Source organism: Drosophila busckii, chromosome 3L (assembly GCF_011750605.1).
Source record: "Drosophila busckii strain San Diego stock center, stock number 13000-0081.31 chromosome 3L, ASM1175060v1, whole genome shotgun sequence".
NCBI lineage: Eukaryota > Metazoa > Arthropoda > Insecta > Diptera > Drosophilidae > Drosophila > Drosophila busckii.
In genome coordinates this window covers 2,105,895-2,123,022 of record NC_046606.1, presented here as the reverse complement: position 1 = coordinate 2,123,022, position 17,128 = coordinate 2,105,895, and the positions used below count along the sequence as shown (strand labels likewise).

At 41.3% G+C, this 17,128-nt stretch overlaps 3 protein-coding genes across 7 annotated transcripts; 1 reads left to right on the top strand and 2 right to left on the bottom strand.

Annotated features, from left to right (window-relative positions):
* Nucleotides 1-287: 287 nt before the first annotated feature.
* LOC108598979 lies at nucleotides 288-1,746 on the bottom strand. Its single transcript, XM_017985754.1, has 2 exons — nucleotides 1,593-1,746; nucleotides 288-1,540 (listed from the first exon to the last, which is right to left on the bottom strand). Exons 1-2 carry the CDS (start codon nucleotides 1,744-1,746, stop codon nucleotides 405-407), a joined length of 1,290 nt encoding a protein of 429 aa, XP_017841243.1. The 3' UTR covers nucleotides 288-404.
* A 327-nt stretch (nucleotides 1,747-2,073) lies between these two features.
* On the bottom strand, nucleotides 2,074-16,858 carry LOC108598306 (CG32204). Of its 3 annotated transcripts, XM_017984921.2 has the most exons (8): nucleotides 16,553-16,857; nucleotides 8,812-9,098; nucleotides 7,500-7,587; nucleotides 7,160-7,245; nucleotides 5,581-5,688; nucleotides 4,637-4,696; nucleotides 3,647-3,718; nucleotides 2,074-3,539 (listed from the first exon to the last, which is right to left on the bottom strand). In XM_017984921.2, exons 2-8 carry the CDS (start codon nucleotides 8,917-8,919, stop codon nucleotides 3,030-3,032), a joined length of 1,032 nt encoding a protein of 343 aa, XP_017840410.2. In that variant the 5' UTR covers nucleotides 8,920-9,098; nucleotides 16,553-16,857; the 3' UTR covers nucleotides 2,074-3,029. The 3 variants fall into 3 exon arrangements, with proteins under 3 accessions (XP_017840410.2, XP_033149423.1, XP_033149424.1); XM_033293532.1 differs by lacking the exon at nucleotides 5,581-5,688 and having other exon boundaries at nucleotides 16,553-16,858; XM_033293533.1 differs by lacking the exon at nucleotides 8,812-9,098.
* Nucleotides 3,761-4,522, top strand: LOC108599291. 3 transcript variants are annotated; one of them, XM_017986092.1, is made up of 2 exons: nucleotides 3,761-3,971; nucleotides 4,096-4,522. In XM_017986092.1, exons 1-2 carry the CDS (start codon nucleotides 3,819-3,821, stop codon nucleotides 4,111-4,113), a joined length of 171 nt encoding a protein of 56 aa, XP_017841581.1. In that variant the 5' UTR covers nucleotides 3,761-3,818; the 3' UTR covers nucleotides 4,114-4,522. The 3 variants fall into 3 exon arrangements, with proteins under 3 accessions (XP_017841581.1, XP_017841580.1, XP_017841579.1); XM_017986091.1 differs by having other exon boundaries at nucleotides 4,093-4,522; XM_017986090.1 differs by having other exon boundaries at nucleotides 4,023-4,522.
* Nucleotides 16,859-17,128: the final 270 nt, after the last annotated feature.

Below are 17,128 nucleotides of genomic sequence, written 5' to 3'. Positions count from 1 at the left end.
TATTTTATATATTTATAAACTTGTTCTTAATTGATCAATCGATATACAAAGTATAAGTGCTGAGTGACTTGACTAAACTATTAACTATTGTTATAACTTATAATTAATGGGAAATTTCTATTTGCGAACATTTGTTAATCAATCAAACACTTAAACTAACTGACAAAAAAATTATATAATAGTTGTACGCATAGTTGGATTAGATAAGACTAAAAAGTGAAGATGGCAGCTCCAAAGTACAAAATGCCTACATTAAGTTTAAATATTTATTTCGATTTATTGCATGTTTTCTATAACTTGCTATGGCTAAAACTAAGCTAAAGAGGTAGCAGTTGTTTTAAAAAGTGTTAAGTGTTTTACTTTATGCTGTTGTCTATTATTATTATTAATTATATTATTTTTGCTTAGACCAGCAGACCGCTGACCGAGAATTCTGGCAGATGTGTGACCTTCTTGCGGAACTCGGCGACCTCGCAGGCGTAGGAGTAACCAGCGTTGATGTCCGTCTTCTTCCAGTTAATGTAGTTGACTCTGTCGCTGACATCATTGCACAGCACATAGTCGCGCTTGATCTCGGCCAGACTCAAATGCGGATTATTGACGCCCACAAAGACAATGCCCTTGCGTGTGGATGGCTCGATGACGACGCGGAAGTAAATCTTGGGCACAGGTATCAAACCATTGCCGTTCTTATCGTAGGCCAGATACAAGTCCGTCTGGCGACCATCCTTGTTGGGCAGCGTGGTGACGCCCCACACGCCAGTCCAGCACTCCACATACTTCTTATTCTTGGTTACCCAGCCACGCACGCCGTCCTCGACGCGCGCCCAGTTGCCAGCATTGAAGGTTTGCCATTGAGGCGCCGCATTGATGAAGAGGAAGGTGGCGCGCTGCTCGGGCGCGAACATAAAGTCGGCCTTGGCGCCCATGTGACCGCGAGCGAGGAACACGTTCTTGGGTGAGTCAAAGTAGCGTGACGAGTCCATGCCCAAGGCCTGGTCAATGGTCTTCTTCTGCTCCGCTTGCGTGTACAGCTTGTCCACATTCTTGCCGGCAAAGTAGCCGCCAGTGGCGAAGTTGATGCGATCCACACCGGTGGCATAGTAATTGCTGCCGGAGTCAAGTGTATGATACACATAGCGGGTGACCTCTTGGTCCTCATTGAAGCACACGTCGTACTGCTTGGCAAAGCGCGAGCCGCTGAGCTCGAAGCCGACATTGATCAGAGTGGTGCCGCCATTGCAACGTGCGCCGGACTTGCGACCCACAAAGGCGGGCCAGGAGCTGCAGCTAATGGTGGACAGATCGTGATTCTTGTCGCCAATGCGGAAGGTGGTGCCACCAACGCACTTGGCGGTCACCGATTTGCCAGAGAGTGGCGAGGCCAAACTGCTGGTGCAGCTGAACTCAATGGTCTTGTCATTGGCCACATCAACATAGCCGCTGGCGCTGAAGGGATAGAACTCAGTAGTGCCGGGCTTAAGCAGCAGCGGCTGTGGATTCTTCATTTCCGTGCTGCGTATCTTAATGGAGCAGCCAGCTGTGCGTATACTTAATTAGCATTTATCGAATATCGTTATGCGCTAGCTTACCTGCTCTGCCTTCAATTTCAGGTTGCTCCAGCTCCTGCGGCAGCTCGATGGCATCCTCTTGCCATGACAACTCCTGCTCAACGGGCACTATGCGCGCCTGACTGCAGCCAAGGAGCAGCAGGACACTGCTCGCCAATAGCACTGAACTACGCATGTTTATCAACTAACTTGAGTTGTGAAAAACCCAAGCGCTTTTAAATATCTTCGCGCTTGCAAATACTTAAGGCCTGATAAGGCGCCCGCATTTATTTTTTGTACTCAGCTGTACTCAACGCTGCAATCAGATCAGAGTGGTCTGGATTGCTGATTGCTGTGATTGCCACACGTGTTGCCGCCGCCTGTGTCGTGTGTCGTTATCATTTAATTAGTTGTGGCATTAACGTCACCAGCGATCAAGTGGGCAACCCACTCCCTCACGTGTCCCGCACGTTTGTCGACGCCCAGCCCACATTTTCGGCTATTTATATAACACATTTTGCGTATCAATTGTTTATTCATAGCTCATAATGTATAACTCACATTTAATAGTTAGTTGGTTGTTTTACTTTTGGCGCAACTGTACCTACATTTATTGCTAGCCTAAATAGTTTGAATGTTAGTAATATACAATTAGCGATATGATTAACAGTTTTGTCATGGGCGTCGGCAGCTTTTTATATTTATATAATGAGCTTATTTATGTTTTATATTTTTACACGATGTGCTACGCCCATGAAGTTGAATATTATATGTTTTATGTACAAATTGTTATGGACAACACTTAAACATTTGAAACGTTTACTACTTAAGCTACAGCTAAACTTTATTATTTTGATTTATTTATATTTTATTGTTGCATTGTTTTACGCTTAGTGTTTGTTTTTAAAGCTTTTTTTGCCTTGCACTTCATGCAGTAAATGTAAGAGAGCAATTTGTTTCAAAAGTTGCAGCCCTAATGGAATTTATTGTTGTTGGACTATTGTTTATGGCAAACTTTAAATTTACATTACAACTATTTTAAAATTATTTATACACACACTAGCAACATAATATAAACCCCTATGGCATTTATTGTTGTTGTTGAAATTGAAATTGCAAAAAAAAAATGTTTCAAAATTTACAAAGCTCGCTGCTACAAACATTTAACTCGCTCTCTCTCTCTCTCACATGCCGTCGCTCTCTTTACATAAATATAGCCAATTGTGCATAGATCTCTACGGCCACGAGCAGACCCATTATGGTTATATTTACAGCGCAGTAGACGCTTCGCAATGAACGTCGACGCTTACGCTGACGCTGACGATAACATCGCGTAGCGAAACCGCTGCAGGATTGCTCGTCCTCGCTGCTGCTTTCACTGCTGTGGCTGTTGCTGCTGCTGCTGTCGCTGTCGCTGTCACTGCTGCTGCTGCTGTCGCGCCCAGGGGTTGCATTTCCATTGAAGCCTGGCGGCCAATGTCAAACCGACGCCAGCGACGAGCTGCTGTCATACGCCACCAGCAGCGAGTCGTTCTCATCGCTGCCGCTGCCCGCACTGCGCTCCGACTCATTGATGACCTCCAGCTGCGTCTGCGGTCGACTGATTTTGTATTTGTTGTGCCGCTTGTTAATCAGCACACTGCGTATGTTGTTGTTGGTGCGACGCTGGCGCTGCGTCTTGCTTTTGGCAGCGCGTCGCGGCTTGGCGCCCAGCATGCTGCAGTCGGCATCGTCCAGCTCCAGCTGCTGCTCATCCTGATCCTCATAGTACTCGTAGTAGTCGTCGTAGTCAAAGCCTACACTATCTTGTGCATCATCATCATCATCATCCTGCTCCTCATCGTAGTCGAAATCAAAGTCGAATATGGCGCAGCAGCCGCTTTCGACTTCAACGCTGTAGCGTCGCTTGGAGCGCTTCGCCTGCAGCTGAGCAGCGGCTGCGGATTTGCTGACGCTTTTGTACATGGGTGCAAATATTGCGGTCTTAGCCTATGGAGTAGTGTCAAGAGGGGAGGCGTCGAGTGATTTGGTTATGAGTAAACACTTGAAGCAATCGTAAACAATTTGCAAAATAATCTCAAGTGGCTGAAACTTACCTCCGGTCCGCGCCAAGTGATGCCCGCTCGCACCAGATTATAGAAGCGTAGCACGCCCCACATTGCCAGCACCTGTAAACAAATGCGTATTATGTTGAAATCAAGTAGACTTGGCAACCGACAACTTAACATTTATATTTATTGTTTATTTTTATATATTTTTAATTTCAACATGCTGCAGCTCAAGCCGTTTGAGGAACAGTTTTGCAGCTTGGCCAAGAGCTATGAACTATTGCGGGACTCTTGCCCCAGCGCCACACTCAGCTTGGATAACTTTTATCCCATGCTGCACTGGATGCTGCTGCTACTCTGCCTCTATGGCGTGGTAAGCTCTACAAAATTCCACACTATACGATTTGCTTATACTCTGCTATAGCTACGCAGCTTAATCGATTTGCTGCAGCTTTCTAAGCGCGACAAGCTCAAATGTTATTACATTTTCTCAGCAGCAACAGCAACATTCTTAGGCGTGACCATGGGCTTCTTTGACTTGCATCTCTGGCTAATGCTCACCTATGCGACTATCAATGTTGCGCCGTTTTATATGTGGCCCTGGCTAGTCTATCAAACCATAAGCGCCGCGTGTGCAATGTTCCAGTTGCTGTCAGTTGTACTCTGGGGCCATTCGGAGCATAAGATGTCACAAGCTGTTGATCTATCGACTACGCTAGCGTTCATTAGCTATGTTTACTTTAGCAAAAGAATGATTGACCTAATGTTGAACCAGCATACAGCTGAGGTGCTTATGCTTTGGCGCGCACAAAATTAAATGCGCAGGCTGCATGACTTTTAAAATTTGTAGGTCAGCAAATCGTTGCTGTATCAGAGTAATAGTGTTGATTAGGAAAGTAAATTATTGCATAAATATAAAATAAAAATATGCTACTAAGCATTGTTTTAATTAATTATGTTAAGTAGCAGCTTAGCTTAACTTAAGTTAATAAATAAAAGTGTATAGCAGCTGTTTATATCTCAATTAAATTTACTTACATTAATAAAAGCGCGAGCTATGAAAAAAGCCACCTCAGCTTTGCACATGGCATCGAATTGCTGTAAATAAAAATGTTAACGCAAGTTAATAATTTAATTAATGTAATTTCGATTGCAGCTTAAGTGAGCGCAACAGCAACTGCTAAAAAGTAGCACAAACTACGCCACACCACGCCCACTTGCTTTAGTCCAAACTTGTGTTTTTTTTGGCGCACAGGTAACAACAACAAATATTTTTGTACTTTTTGTTTGTGCAACAATTGCGATAAATTATGCATGAGGCGACAATTTTGTAACGTTTTGGGTTAGACAAACGAAAACAAAAACTAGAACCAGCGTCGAGTCAGCATGACGTACGTGCTTGTTTGCATGTGTGTGTGTGTGTTTTAGGCTTGTGGCTATGACACGCTGCAGTAGCAATAAAAAAAGAGAAAGAGTGTGTGGCACTTTGGCTTTGTAATGTTGTTGCCGCTGCTCTTAAGTGTTCCAAGTCGCTACAGTTGTGCGCTTCATTTATGGCCCAGTTAGCGCTTTTGTGCATTATTGAATTGTAAAATTTACTTAACATTTGCAGCGCACACAGCTGTCGCTAACAAAGTCTAGAATAAAAAATACACAACTTTGCTTTTGTTTGATTTGAACACAAAACAGCGCAAGTTTTACATATGTAACGGATGCGCGTGTCTCTTGTTGTTGTTGTTGTTGTTGCTGTCCCTTGTAATTTATTTGCTTGTGCTTTGTGCTTTGGTGTGCTTGTGCCATTGATTTATGCCTGATATCAGTTGCTCCCGCTGGGCTTTGACTACAGCTTTTGTGTTCAATAATACCTCAAAAAGGGAGTGGGGTGGGGTAGTGGGCGCACTTTCATTAAACAAATGGATGCGCCAAGGCATCTCAAATATGCATTAAAAGCGCCGCTGCCCCCTTTGGGATGCGTTTCTTACCTTGTTCACATGATCGCGCAGCACATTCGAGTAAACCATGGCGACAGCCTCCAAAGCCATAAACGTTATATAGCCAATTATCCAAGGTACAATTAGGCCGGGATTTTCCTGTGGCAGCAAAACAGAGACCATTATAAATACATATGCGCAAGCTTAGCTAAATCCCAAAGTGTAACTGGGCTGAAATCAAATTTAGCGCATTGATTTCCTTGCCCCATTTGCACTACATAAAATATTTTCACGTGTTCGTGTGTGTGTTGTAATTTATATGAAAAACCTCTGATTGGATTTGCGGCGCTTGAATATTTTTGCAGCTGTAGCTGCTGCTGCTGCTGACAGTTTTTGGTAGCACACTGTTTATTTATTTTAGCTTGTGCGGTTGGCTTTAAAATATTCTAAACCCAAATGCAAGCAAATTTAATGGCCTTATCTTTTACACACGTTTTGGCCTGCATTCAAATTAAGAGCTCAAGCAGGCACTTGGCAGTTTCAATTAATATACATGCTCAGTCCGTAGCCTAAAGGCAGGCTGCAATTAATTTGCACACTAATGCACGCCCACGCTCATGCGCTAGGCAAATAAATGTAGCATACATTTGTGCGTCGAACTGTTCATTGCTTGCTTTTTGCTTTTGTTTTACGAGCTGGCCTGGCCTAGCTGACGCTTGTTTTTGTTTGCAGCTGCAAATTAAAAAATTCCACAAAAACTCCCACACACAAAACAGTGTAAACTTTTGTCATGTGTCCTGCCACGACAGTCATCGTCAGCTCTGGGGCAATGTCTGCCCAATTGTGTGACAAATTGTCGACATTTTTTGGCCACTGTCATTGCCAAATTGCATACCTAACTCTGCATACATTTGAAATCATAGCCAAAGTAAATATTTAAGGCTTTGCTTACTAGCGCATTTTTTTTAATTGCGCACTTTGCTAATAAATAGCAAACAGCTTGTTTAAGTTATGCAACAAGAAGCAGAAGAAGCTTATAAAGCTTATGCCAGAAATCTTTTCTTACAAAACTATTTATTTAAACAGCTATGCATCAATGCTTTGTGAATAAAATAGGAAATAAATAAAAACTTGCATGCAGTATGTTTTGCTATGAAAAATGTTTTATTTTGCTTGTACTAGTTTTAAATTAAATATAAATTTATGTCGCTAAGCAGCAAGCAAAAGCTTCATTTCGGTTGGAATTAACTCTAAGCTACAATTAGTTTATACAACTAAAAATAGCTTCATAAATATTAAAATATAACTCTTCTATTTATATATAGCATTGCATGTGCTTGTCCCTAATCAAAAGTGTATCAAAAACTTGGCTGCGTCCAAACTCTTGTGCGTGCGTGTTGTTGCGTGTGTGTGTGCGTATTTGTGCGTGTTGTGTGTGCTTTACGCCTACTGTGGTGTAATTTACATGTGAATGCGCTTTGTTTGCTCTGGCCCTGGGTCCTGAGCTCGACTTCGCAACATGCGCATAATTTGCGCATATTTGGCTTCAAGTTATTTGATTTGTGTGCTGTGCTGTGCAAGTTTTTGTATTTCTTTTTTGCTTTTGGGTAAAAAGTGTCGGCTGACTTACCCGACAAATGCCAAATATCAACACAATGCTGAGCAATATCATCGACATTTGTGTGCCAATTATGGCAAAGTATGCAATTTGTACACCTGCAAAGAGAGAGGAAAATAAACAAAAGGATTTCATTTAAATTTATCTGCTGTAAGCTGAATTAACGAGCCTAACTAATGCTCTAAGCCGGCAGCACAAATTAAGTTGTAAACTCGTTGACTTTTGCTCTACACGCATTATAAGTAATTAAGCATTCAAATCCGTTTGTGTATGCGGCTCATGTTTGTCGAGCCGAGTTTATTATGCCTCCCAAGGGCGCAGGCAGGCAAACTAGAGAGAGCAAATTACTTACCATAGTAGACATCCTGCAGCTCGGCAGATTTATGCATGTTGGCATTGATGCGCCAAGAGTAAATCAGCACAATTAAAAGTGAGATATTCTGCAAGCAAAAAGCATTAAATTTATTAAGCATACGCAGCGTCTGTTGTTAACACGCTTTTACTTTTAAACGAGCAAGCTACACACGCATGCAGCATATTAAATCAGCTTTTCAGTACTTTCTTTTTTTTCTTTTTTAGCTTTTTGCACGTATTGTTAACTGGCAAACTCATTAAGCTGTCTTTTGTCTTTGCTATAAAACGTAACGCTAATTGCCCTCCAGGGCAAAGAACTTTAAATGTTAGTTGCATGCGCATAATTTGTCTGCGCGCAGCAAATTGCATTGTATTTTGGTAGTTTAGTTATCGTGCATATGAAAATCGCCAGCACGATTCGGCCATTAACATAAATTAAGCGGCCATAATGAGCGTCATGTAATTGCAATTTATATGGCCCACAAACTTAACGCTACCCAAGCAGTTGTAGATAACTACAAGAACTTGTTATTATAAATAAAAACTGACATTTTTAAGCGACAACAATAATAATGAGCGCGTTTTCCGCACCCCCAATTAATGTGCTGTAATAAAAAATAGCGCAAAGTCGTGCACAGCCGACATGAGAGTGATTAAAATCAAGTAATACATTTTATATAAAAATGAAAATATCCTTGCCTAAATTTGCAGCCTGCGGTAATTCAAGCTTTAGGCTACGAAATTCTTATGAATTGTTTTCAAACCTTTATATAAATACATGAGTTCTCAGAACTTTTAGTTACTTCAAAGCAAGCTATGCACTTGAAAAAAAATATGCAAATTAAGCGTAAAAAAATATATAAAAAGTAGTTCGAGTTAAGTATAAGCATCTTAGCAGCTTTGGCAAATTAAAAGCTTTAACAACAAATTGGAAAACTGAGTAGAAATTTTGGGTTTATAATTCGATCTACAGCTCATTTATTTTCTCATATCTACTACACTTTTAATACTTATAATTTATAGCCACTGCTATGTTCTGCTGCTGCTCAAATTTCATGCGGCTAACTAAAAGCCCTTTGTACACTTTACTGTGCTGGGTCTGAAAAGCAGGAAAAATGTCAGCGGAACGTAGCGCGCCTGCAGGCAACACTTGTATTAATTTCGCTCATAATTACAGTGTGGCGAAATACACAACAGCTCGCAACAATGCGAAACGTTTACAATGCCATTGCGCATACGCCCCATGGCGCGATTTTTCATGTCGTATACGCTCGGCTGCTGCAAAAAAGTTAAAAACATTGTGCACTTACTATTGTGTAAATTGCACTTGTAATGGCCAAATTTTTGGCATGCAACATGCGACAGCAGCGAGTGCCGCCAGTTAGCGGTCCATATGGATAAAGTATAACGGACTTCATTTTCGTATTTCAACGCAATGGAAATGCAACTTTTATTGTTGTTGTTGTTGTTGTCTGTTGTTGTATTGTGCATTCATTCCGTTGACATCAGCAGGCGCAGCAGACTGAAGCCAGCAAGGCTATTGTTGTTCTCCATGACAATTGTTGCTGAGGCGTGTACCACGTGGCGTATGACGAAACTGCAAAAATACAAGATAAAAGTTGAGTTGAAACATTTGTGTGTGTGTGTGTTGGAGCTACAAATTCAATCAAACGTTAAACATTTTGCATATGCTAAAAATTCGGTTTCGTTTTTTGTAGCTAGTAATCATATTTGCAGCAATTTGTTAAGCTTGAATGCTCTTGCATATATATACACATCTTTTTCATATACGTATTCGAGTGTGAAATGCTATTGGGGATTTGCAGCTTGCGGCTGAAATTTAAAAATGAAATTTGTTGCAATTTCGGCAATCAATTTAGCATTGACAACTGCAGCTTAGAACAAAAGCTTTGAATTGAAAAAAACAAAATGACATTTCGTTGCAGAGCGTAGTACAAGTATTTTTCATGCATAGAGCTTTACTGATCAGCTTACGGCGCATACAACGCTCATGTGTCTCTAACACGAGACACACAACAAAAAAAATATAGAAAGGGAAAATTGACGTAGGTCGTGGTGCTTATGGAATTGAATTTGTTGACTGGCATTCGTTTATGTGTGTGTGTGTGCGTGTGTGTGTGTGTTCCCTTGGTGGCTGCCACATGACAGCTGTGCTGTTTGCCACATGTCAACGCTGCGATTGCAATTTGTGCTGGCTGGCGGCGCCTTTGGTTATGCAACGGCTTTCGTGCCTAGCAATTGCGTGTGCCTCTGGGCTACGAAAATCAATCATACGCCAGCATGGCCGCCAAAATCGACACACACAATGTAAGTACCACACACACACACACACACATAATAAAAAAAAAAACAAGCAACGCTATTTTGCGCTAAAAGCAAAGCGTCTAAAGTGTGTAATGCGATATATTTGCTTCTATTGATTTTCATACGCTCTCTGTGCAGATTCTGCGTGCAATATGCATTTGCCACTTGACTTTTGTGGCAGCTGCAAAATTACAAAGCGCCTGCTAAGAGCTTTGAGTGGAAATTGCTGCAGGATTTCCTTGAGCTATCGCTGGCTGCCTTTCTGCTGCTTTTATTTGTCCAAGCAGTTTTTGTGTATACATTGGTTTCACATTTGTTGCTTTATTTTTATGACACTGTAAACATTTTACATTGTGTACTTTGCCCTGGCGCACAAGTTGGCTTGTTGGCATAAGGTTCTTTCACTCTGACCAGCAGACCATGCGCTGCGTCCTTCGGTCCGTACACATAATACAGTGAGGCCTTTCACTTTGACTTGGATTCTTGTCTTGTTGCGCCTTGACTATTTATCATAGTTCACATAATTACTTAAGCGCCAGTTAATTGAAAGCGTCTCTAAGAGAGATTTGGCGTTGATGAAGTGTTGCTGCTGCTGTTTGTCAAAACATAAAAACCACTGACAGCTGACAATTGCGTGAGCATCATTAATTACGTATACGCCAGCATGGCTGTCAGTTCAGTCTTGTGCGACTCTAATGCGATTTGTTTATACATTCCATTCACAGCTAAAGGCAAGTCTATTATTTTTGTCAACATATTATAGTTAAAATTGCTTATTACTTACTCCAGCACGCGCGCTTATCAGTGGCAGGCGACTCAAAGCTGTTTCTGCAAATTACTATGTGAGAACAACGCCAAAGGGCAGCTCGAGTTTGGGGTTTGGGACGTGGGCACAAAGCAAATGTGCAAAAATCTCATTTACAGTTACAGCTCAGCTTAAAAATGGCAAACAAACTCAAAGGCCAGACCAGACCAGACCGTATACGCCACAGATAACTATACTTGGATAAACATTGGCCAGCTGCCAGCAAACAAACACACACACACACATACAGAGACAAACATATCATCAACATTGACGTTCGGCCGCACACTAAAAAGAGGACCTTTGCTTTTAACGAGTAATAGTTGTTGTTGTTGTTGAGCTTGATGTTATTAACTTTGTTTTGCCAACTACGCTACGCTTGTTTTTCTTTTTTGCTAGTCAATGTTGGAACGCTCTGGCTGTTTGATATGAATATATATGAAATAATTTCAAAATTAAAATGAAAATACTGCGCACTACGGTCAAAGCTAAAGCTGCAGGCTAAAACCTTGAGGCGTAGCAGCATTAAATGACTTTTGCTCATAAAGCGACTTAGGCAGTGATGAAGAAAGGCATATTACAAATTGAAATGCAAAGGGCAAGAGACAGAGAGAGAGAGAGAGAGAAATGGCACTGCGTATTATATAACGCAGAAAATATTAAATAAAAAAAGTAAATAAAAATATGCATAGACAACATTTGCTTTCAACATTTAAAATTCAAATTAAAAACTAATTGTGATTGCAACTTGTATGATAAGCAATGCAAAATAAATTTCATTTATTTTAATAATTTGTTTTTGGAGACTTTATAGCAAAGTTAATTTATTGATTTATTTCAAACAAAAGTTATAGCCATGCCCCAGCTCAGCAAAACATAAAACACTGCAGCTAGTACTTTAACTAAAATTATGATTGGTTAGTCAGCAGATTAGTTCAGCATATTCAGCTCTTGCCATAATGCGCACTCGCTCATATTTATGGCCCCCAACACATATGCGTTGCCACAAGTTAGAGCCCTTGGCTTGTTAATTGCGCATTGGTATCGCTTATGTGCGTATAATCGCCACATAAAGACATTTCATTATGGCGCTTTGTTGGCTACTATTATGTTTTATATAGCACTCTCTCTCTCTCTCTATCTATGTGTGTGTGTTTGTATCATTTTTAGTGTTGGCTACAACAATCAAAAGGCCTAACAAGCCCGTTTTGGCGCAAGTTGTGCAAACAAAGTTTGCGGCCCCGCAGGCAACTAACAGCATAGCGCACGCATTTGCTTGGCAAACATTAAAGTTTGTTTTAGCTTTTGTGGCTGTGCTTTGCTGGCTAATTTATGCTGGGCCATAACATTAGGCTTTGCCTTTGTCTTAGCGGCCGTTTGACTTTGCCTGCCTGCAAAAAGTCAAAAGGTAACGCAGATTTATTGGCCGCAATTTAATAAACTTTTGGCTAGTTCATGTTTTGGCCATTAAAGTGCCAATAGCTGTCAGCATTTATTAATAGCTAATGAGCACATTTGTTGGCAAAAGCAATCACTGGACAGTCGCCTGCAAGTAAATTCAAGTTGACAACATTTCAAATTGTGTAGAGCGCACCTGTTGCGCTTGAGCTCATCGTGCCTTGTTAGCCTCACTCACAACGTGCTCAATTTGTCAGCAAGTGTGCAGCACAGACACTTAACACAAGCGCTCGGCACAGAATAAGCCAAGTCAGCGCCCTAACAATGCCTTTTACCGTTACCTTTTCGCCTGAGCCCTAACGTTTCAAATGTGCGGCATACGTGGCGTATGTGCAATTTACCAACACACGTAGGCGAGCGCCCTAAATGCTGTGAGTGTGAGTGTGTGTGTGTGTGTGTGTGTGTGTGTTTGGGTTTGCTGGCTGGCAAGCAAATTATGCAAATATGCGTGCCATATGAGCAGGCAATATTACGCATACGCCGCGTGGGCCATTACACGCTCTTGTGGGAGGCTGGCTCTGGTTTTATGGCTTGTGCCTAATCAAAAGTGCGCTTTGCAAATCGCAAACATTTTGATTACAAGCAGCATTTCAACACTTTCTAGTTCAACTAGAGCTACAAAGTTTCCACCAGTTCCACGTGTTTGAGTTGGGAGTGAAAATTGCGCACCACGCGGTGTTTACAAATTCTTTTTCTTCACGAATTTGTTTATCGCAAGGGGTAATGCTTAAGCAGTCAGCGGGGGGTAGCCGAGTCATAATTTTTAGCTGTTGGCTTTTAGGGAAATTGTTTTACTTTGCGAGTCAGGCCCAGCATAGAGAGCGGCGGTGTCATAACATTGTCTTTAGCTACTTAATAAATGGTTTCATTTAATCAAAGACTTTTATGCTGCACGCTGAGAGGATTTATGCATGTTTATGTAGCAGCTCAGACTGGCGGGCACTGGCTGCCTTCAAGGTTAGGTAAACTGCGCTGTGGTTGACATAAATCAGCATTTAAAATAAGCTGCAGCTGATGAAAAGCGCCCGCATTAAGTAAAAAGCGTAAGCGCGCTTAAAATTCGAGCACGAGTCGTAAAAATTCGTTTAAATTTCGCTACACTTGTAATTTGTTAAGCAACGCTGCGTCACTAATTTGGCAAGTAACTAAAATGCTTTGAGTTGCAAATCAAATTTAAAGCAGCCACAGTATAAAAAACTTTTGTGGCAAGCCCAACAACAACAACAAGCAGCATAAGAATAAGAAACTTTGTTATGCTAAGTTAACTAAAAAGGGAAGCGCTGCAAAAAGAGCGAGAGCTGTGGCTGCCACGTCAGCCTCATGAAACTGTCAACTAAGGTCTCTGGCTTGCAGTTTTGTTTGTTTGTGCTCGGGCGCTTACACTTACTACGTACACTTGTCTACAAGTTTCGTGTACAAAGTTTAGCTTGTAGGCAACTTTTCGCAGCTGGGCGTGGCAGCAATATGACACATTAAAGTCCACTTAGTCTAATTGCAGTTGCTAAGCGAAAACTTTGGCCTGTCAGGCTTTAAGACATGCAATGCAAATTCCATAATCTAAGCCTTATCTTTGGCTTGGCCGCCTGCAAAAACTAAAAGCAATTAAAGCCGCTTGTCAACAGCTGCGTGCGCTCCATTTAGCGCGGCTGCGAGACTCACTAACGCATAAAATTTGACTGATTAAGTGCTGCAAGCAAAGTCAACTAGCATAAGTCGAGTTTGGGGCTCAGCTGCAGCTGCTGCTGGCAGCAGAAAGTTTTACCCCAACAGCAACAGCTCAACGAGCTCATTCTACAGATTTTAGCGCTTATACTTAAAAACAACTGCTTGCTATCTTTAATAATAATATTTGCATTAACCAATTGCATTTAAAATTTATTTACAACACAAAGAATTGTAAAATGTATTAGTTAGTGCTTAAATATGTTGCTGCCAATCATTGCTAATTGAATTTAGTTTGCCATATTTATATTAAAAATTATGTTGCTACTTTTTAAAGCTCAACGCGCTTGTTTGTGTTGCATTAAAACTTTAGGTCGAACAACTTGCAAATTGCAAAACTTGAAAAAGCGTCAAACTTTGAACTTTGCTACTTGAACAGCCCCTAGTAGTTAGTTCTATAGCTAGTTACCACTACTTAAGAGTTATCAATTTTCAATTGAATGCCCAAAAACAAGAGCAAGCAAGCAAACAAAAAAAATTTGCATATTTTATTAAATTCCCGCACAAATATCCAATCAATAATGTAGTACGGCCGTAGTCAAGATCCGGATACTTGGGCTAGCAGTCAAAGCCGTGGCAAATTAAATATGCATACGTATTCAAATGGCTCCACGAGCCTGGCAAAGCCCAAAGCCGATTCACAAACACAAATACATGCAGACAGTCATAAGTGTGTGTGTGTGTGTGTGCGTGTGTGTGTGCCCAGGAGAGAGATTTTTGGTTTCTTTGGCTCTTATTGGTTAAGGCGCATCATTAAAGCGCCGTCGGATATGCTTTTGGGTCCTGCGTGTCTGGGTGCCTTTTGTTTTTTCTTTTTTCTTTTTTGCAACGCTATAAAAGTGTTTATGTGTGTGGAGAGGGGCAGAATTATGCGAGGCATAAAAATAAATAATGCTATGCGTGTGTGAGCAAGGACAAAGCGACGCCTAATAGACTCAATAGCAAGCGCTGGGGTGGGGCGCGCGGCGTTTAATTAGCCAAAACTCCCACTGTAGGCAAAAACTCAGTTAGCCACATTTATGTATTTGGCTTTTGATAATTTAGTATGCATAATTTCCTCGCCTACTGACTTGCCATGCGTAAATATTTCATTTGCTTGCCAGCCAGAGAGAGAACTCTATTTTCTATATATATAATTTTTATTTGCTGTTTGTTGTTTGCGCTCGCTGCTTCCATTTTGCTTTATTATTTATTGTTTTGGCATTTCATTGCCAAGAATTTTACGTTTATGGCTTGAGCTTCAACTCAACTCAAACTTCGACTCGAGCAGCAGCTCAGCTTAAATGTATTTTCGTTGCGTTTAAAGACTCTGCTCTGGTCCTACATATTCATTTTTTTAAGCACTGTTTGAGTATTTGCTTTGCTCTCTGACAGCGCCAAGAAAACTTTCTTTGCTGTATGGCATTTTATTGGTGGCACAACTGCGTGCAAAGTGCAACGAAATTGCATTTTTTGCTGGCCATTGTAAAGTTTTTTCGGCTGCTTCGACTTAAATAAATTGGCAACACTTGTCGAGCCATTTGCATATTCATTTTGTTGCCAGAACTTTAAAGTGCTCGCCAGTTATGGCCTTTTAAGCAGTATTTATGATTTGGCGCTAAGTCGTGTCGCTCTCTAAATAATTAAGCTAAATGCTTTCGTTTCCGCGCCGCGCTCACAACTTGTCAGAAACAAAAATATTATTTTATGTATGCGCTGCCATCAAAAGTGTAGAAAACTTTTGCTTAGCCCACCAAAACAGGCGTGGCCAACAACTAATGAGCGCATTGTTTGCCTTTTGGGTAGCGGAAATAGCTGGGGGCGGCGAAAGGCTTGGACAGGACAGAGAAAAGTTTTGCTTTATGAAACGCGTGCTACAGAATTGCCAATTTAATTATATAGCATATATAACTTACAGTCTGCCAAGTTAGCAACTAAGCCTAAGACTCTGCTCCATTGAAGTTAATTGTTTTCGCTTTGAAAATAAAAAAAATTAGTTGCATTAAAAGTTTCAGACAGCAGCAGCTGCTCCGCCGCCGCATGTTTTTGTTGTTGTGGCTTGTCTTTAACCTAAACTGAAATGTAATTAAATATTTTTTTTTCAAGGCAATTCGTTTAATTGAGTTTTAAGCCGCAACTTTTGGCGCTACCAAATTGAAAGCTGGCCAGCCTGCTGCTGCTGCTGCTGCTGTTTGCTTTAATTTCTATTTTTATGTGCTTGGCCTATTAAAATATTTATAAAAGAGATGCCCGCAAACTTGCCGAAGAGAGTAACTCTCAGTCGCGCTGCACTTTGCTTGCTTGTTTAATCTGTTTTTTGCGGTGGTGTTGGTGAATTTTATGTGCTCTCATCCCTTGGCAGTGTTTGCGCTGTAATTAAGTGCGTCTAATTTGTGTTAAGCGCTGCGCCACTTGAGCAGCGCCTACATTTTAACTTGTCTACTTTTTTTTTTTTGTTGCGTTGCGTTATGTGCTTAAAATAAGCCCAAGCGTTTCACATTGCCACGTGCTTGATTTTAAAGGATGCGTCGGCCGTTAACAAAGTCAAACTGCCGTAAAATTGTCGACTCTGCTGGGAAATGCTTTTTGTCAACATTCTCTACATTTTTTTTTTTATTTTGTTGCGTGCGTGATTCCCTTTTTTATCAAGTGCAACGAGCCGTGTGCTGTAGCTGATATCAACTGCTGCTGCTGTGTGGCAACAACATTTATTTGTTTCTTTTTTGAGCTATGCTCTCAGCTCTAATTAAGGTCCAACTTACCAAAGCAGCTTGGGGCGGCACTTGTACTATAACAAATTAAACTTGCACACCTTTCACCTTCAACTGTTGGCTCTGCTACACTTTTATGCGCAACAATCGGCCATATATATATATGTATATGTATTTGAATGGCTTAAAACTTGGCTTGCAGGCACATTCATGCACAACTTTGCCGGCACACACACTTAACAACACGCAAGAAGCGCGGCCATTAGATCGTCACGTTTACGCGCGGCGCTCAAAAGTATGCAACTGTTTTATTTACGTTAAAGTTTTACTTGCTGCTGCTTTTACTGCGGCTGCTGCTGCTGCTGTTGGCAACGCGTACGTAACGGCAACTGTTGTTCGTTTTATCAGCCTGGCAGCTTATAAGGCACACAAACGAAGCTTTGCACTGTGTGTGTGAGCTTTTACGAGAGCGCCGTCGTCGCTTTTCGACCTAAATGTCGTTTGGCATTTCGACCAATTTTGCCATTGGCCATTTGGGCCCAGTTGACTGTGCGCTGTTTGCCGCCAATTGTTTTGAGTGTGCAACATATCAAACATCTACTTCTTGCCTCTGCTTTGGCATGTGAA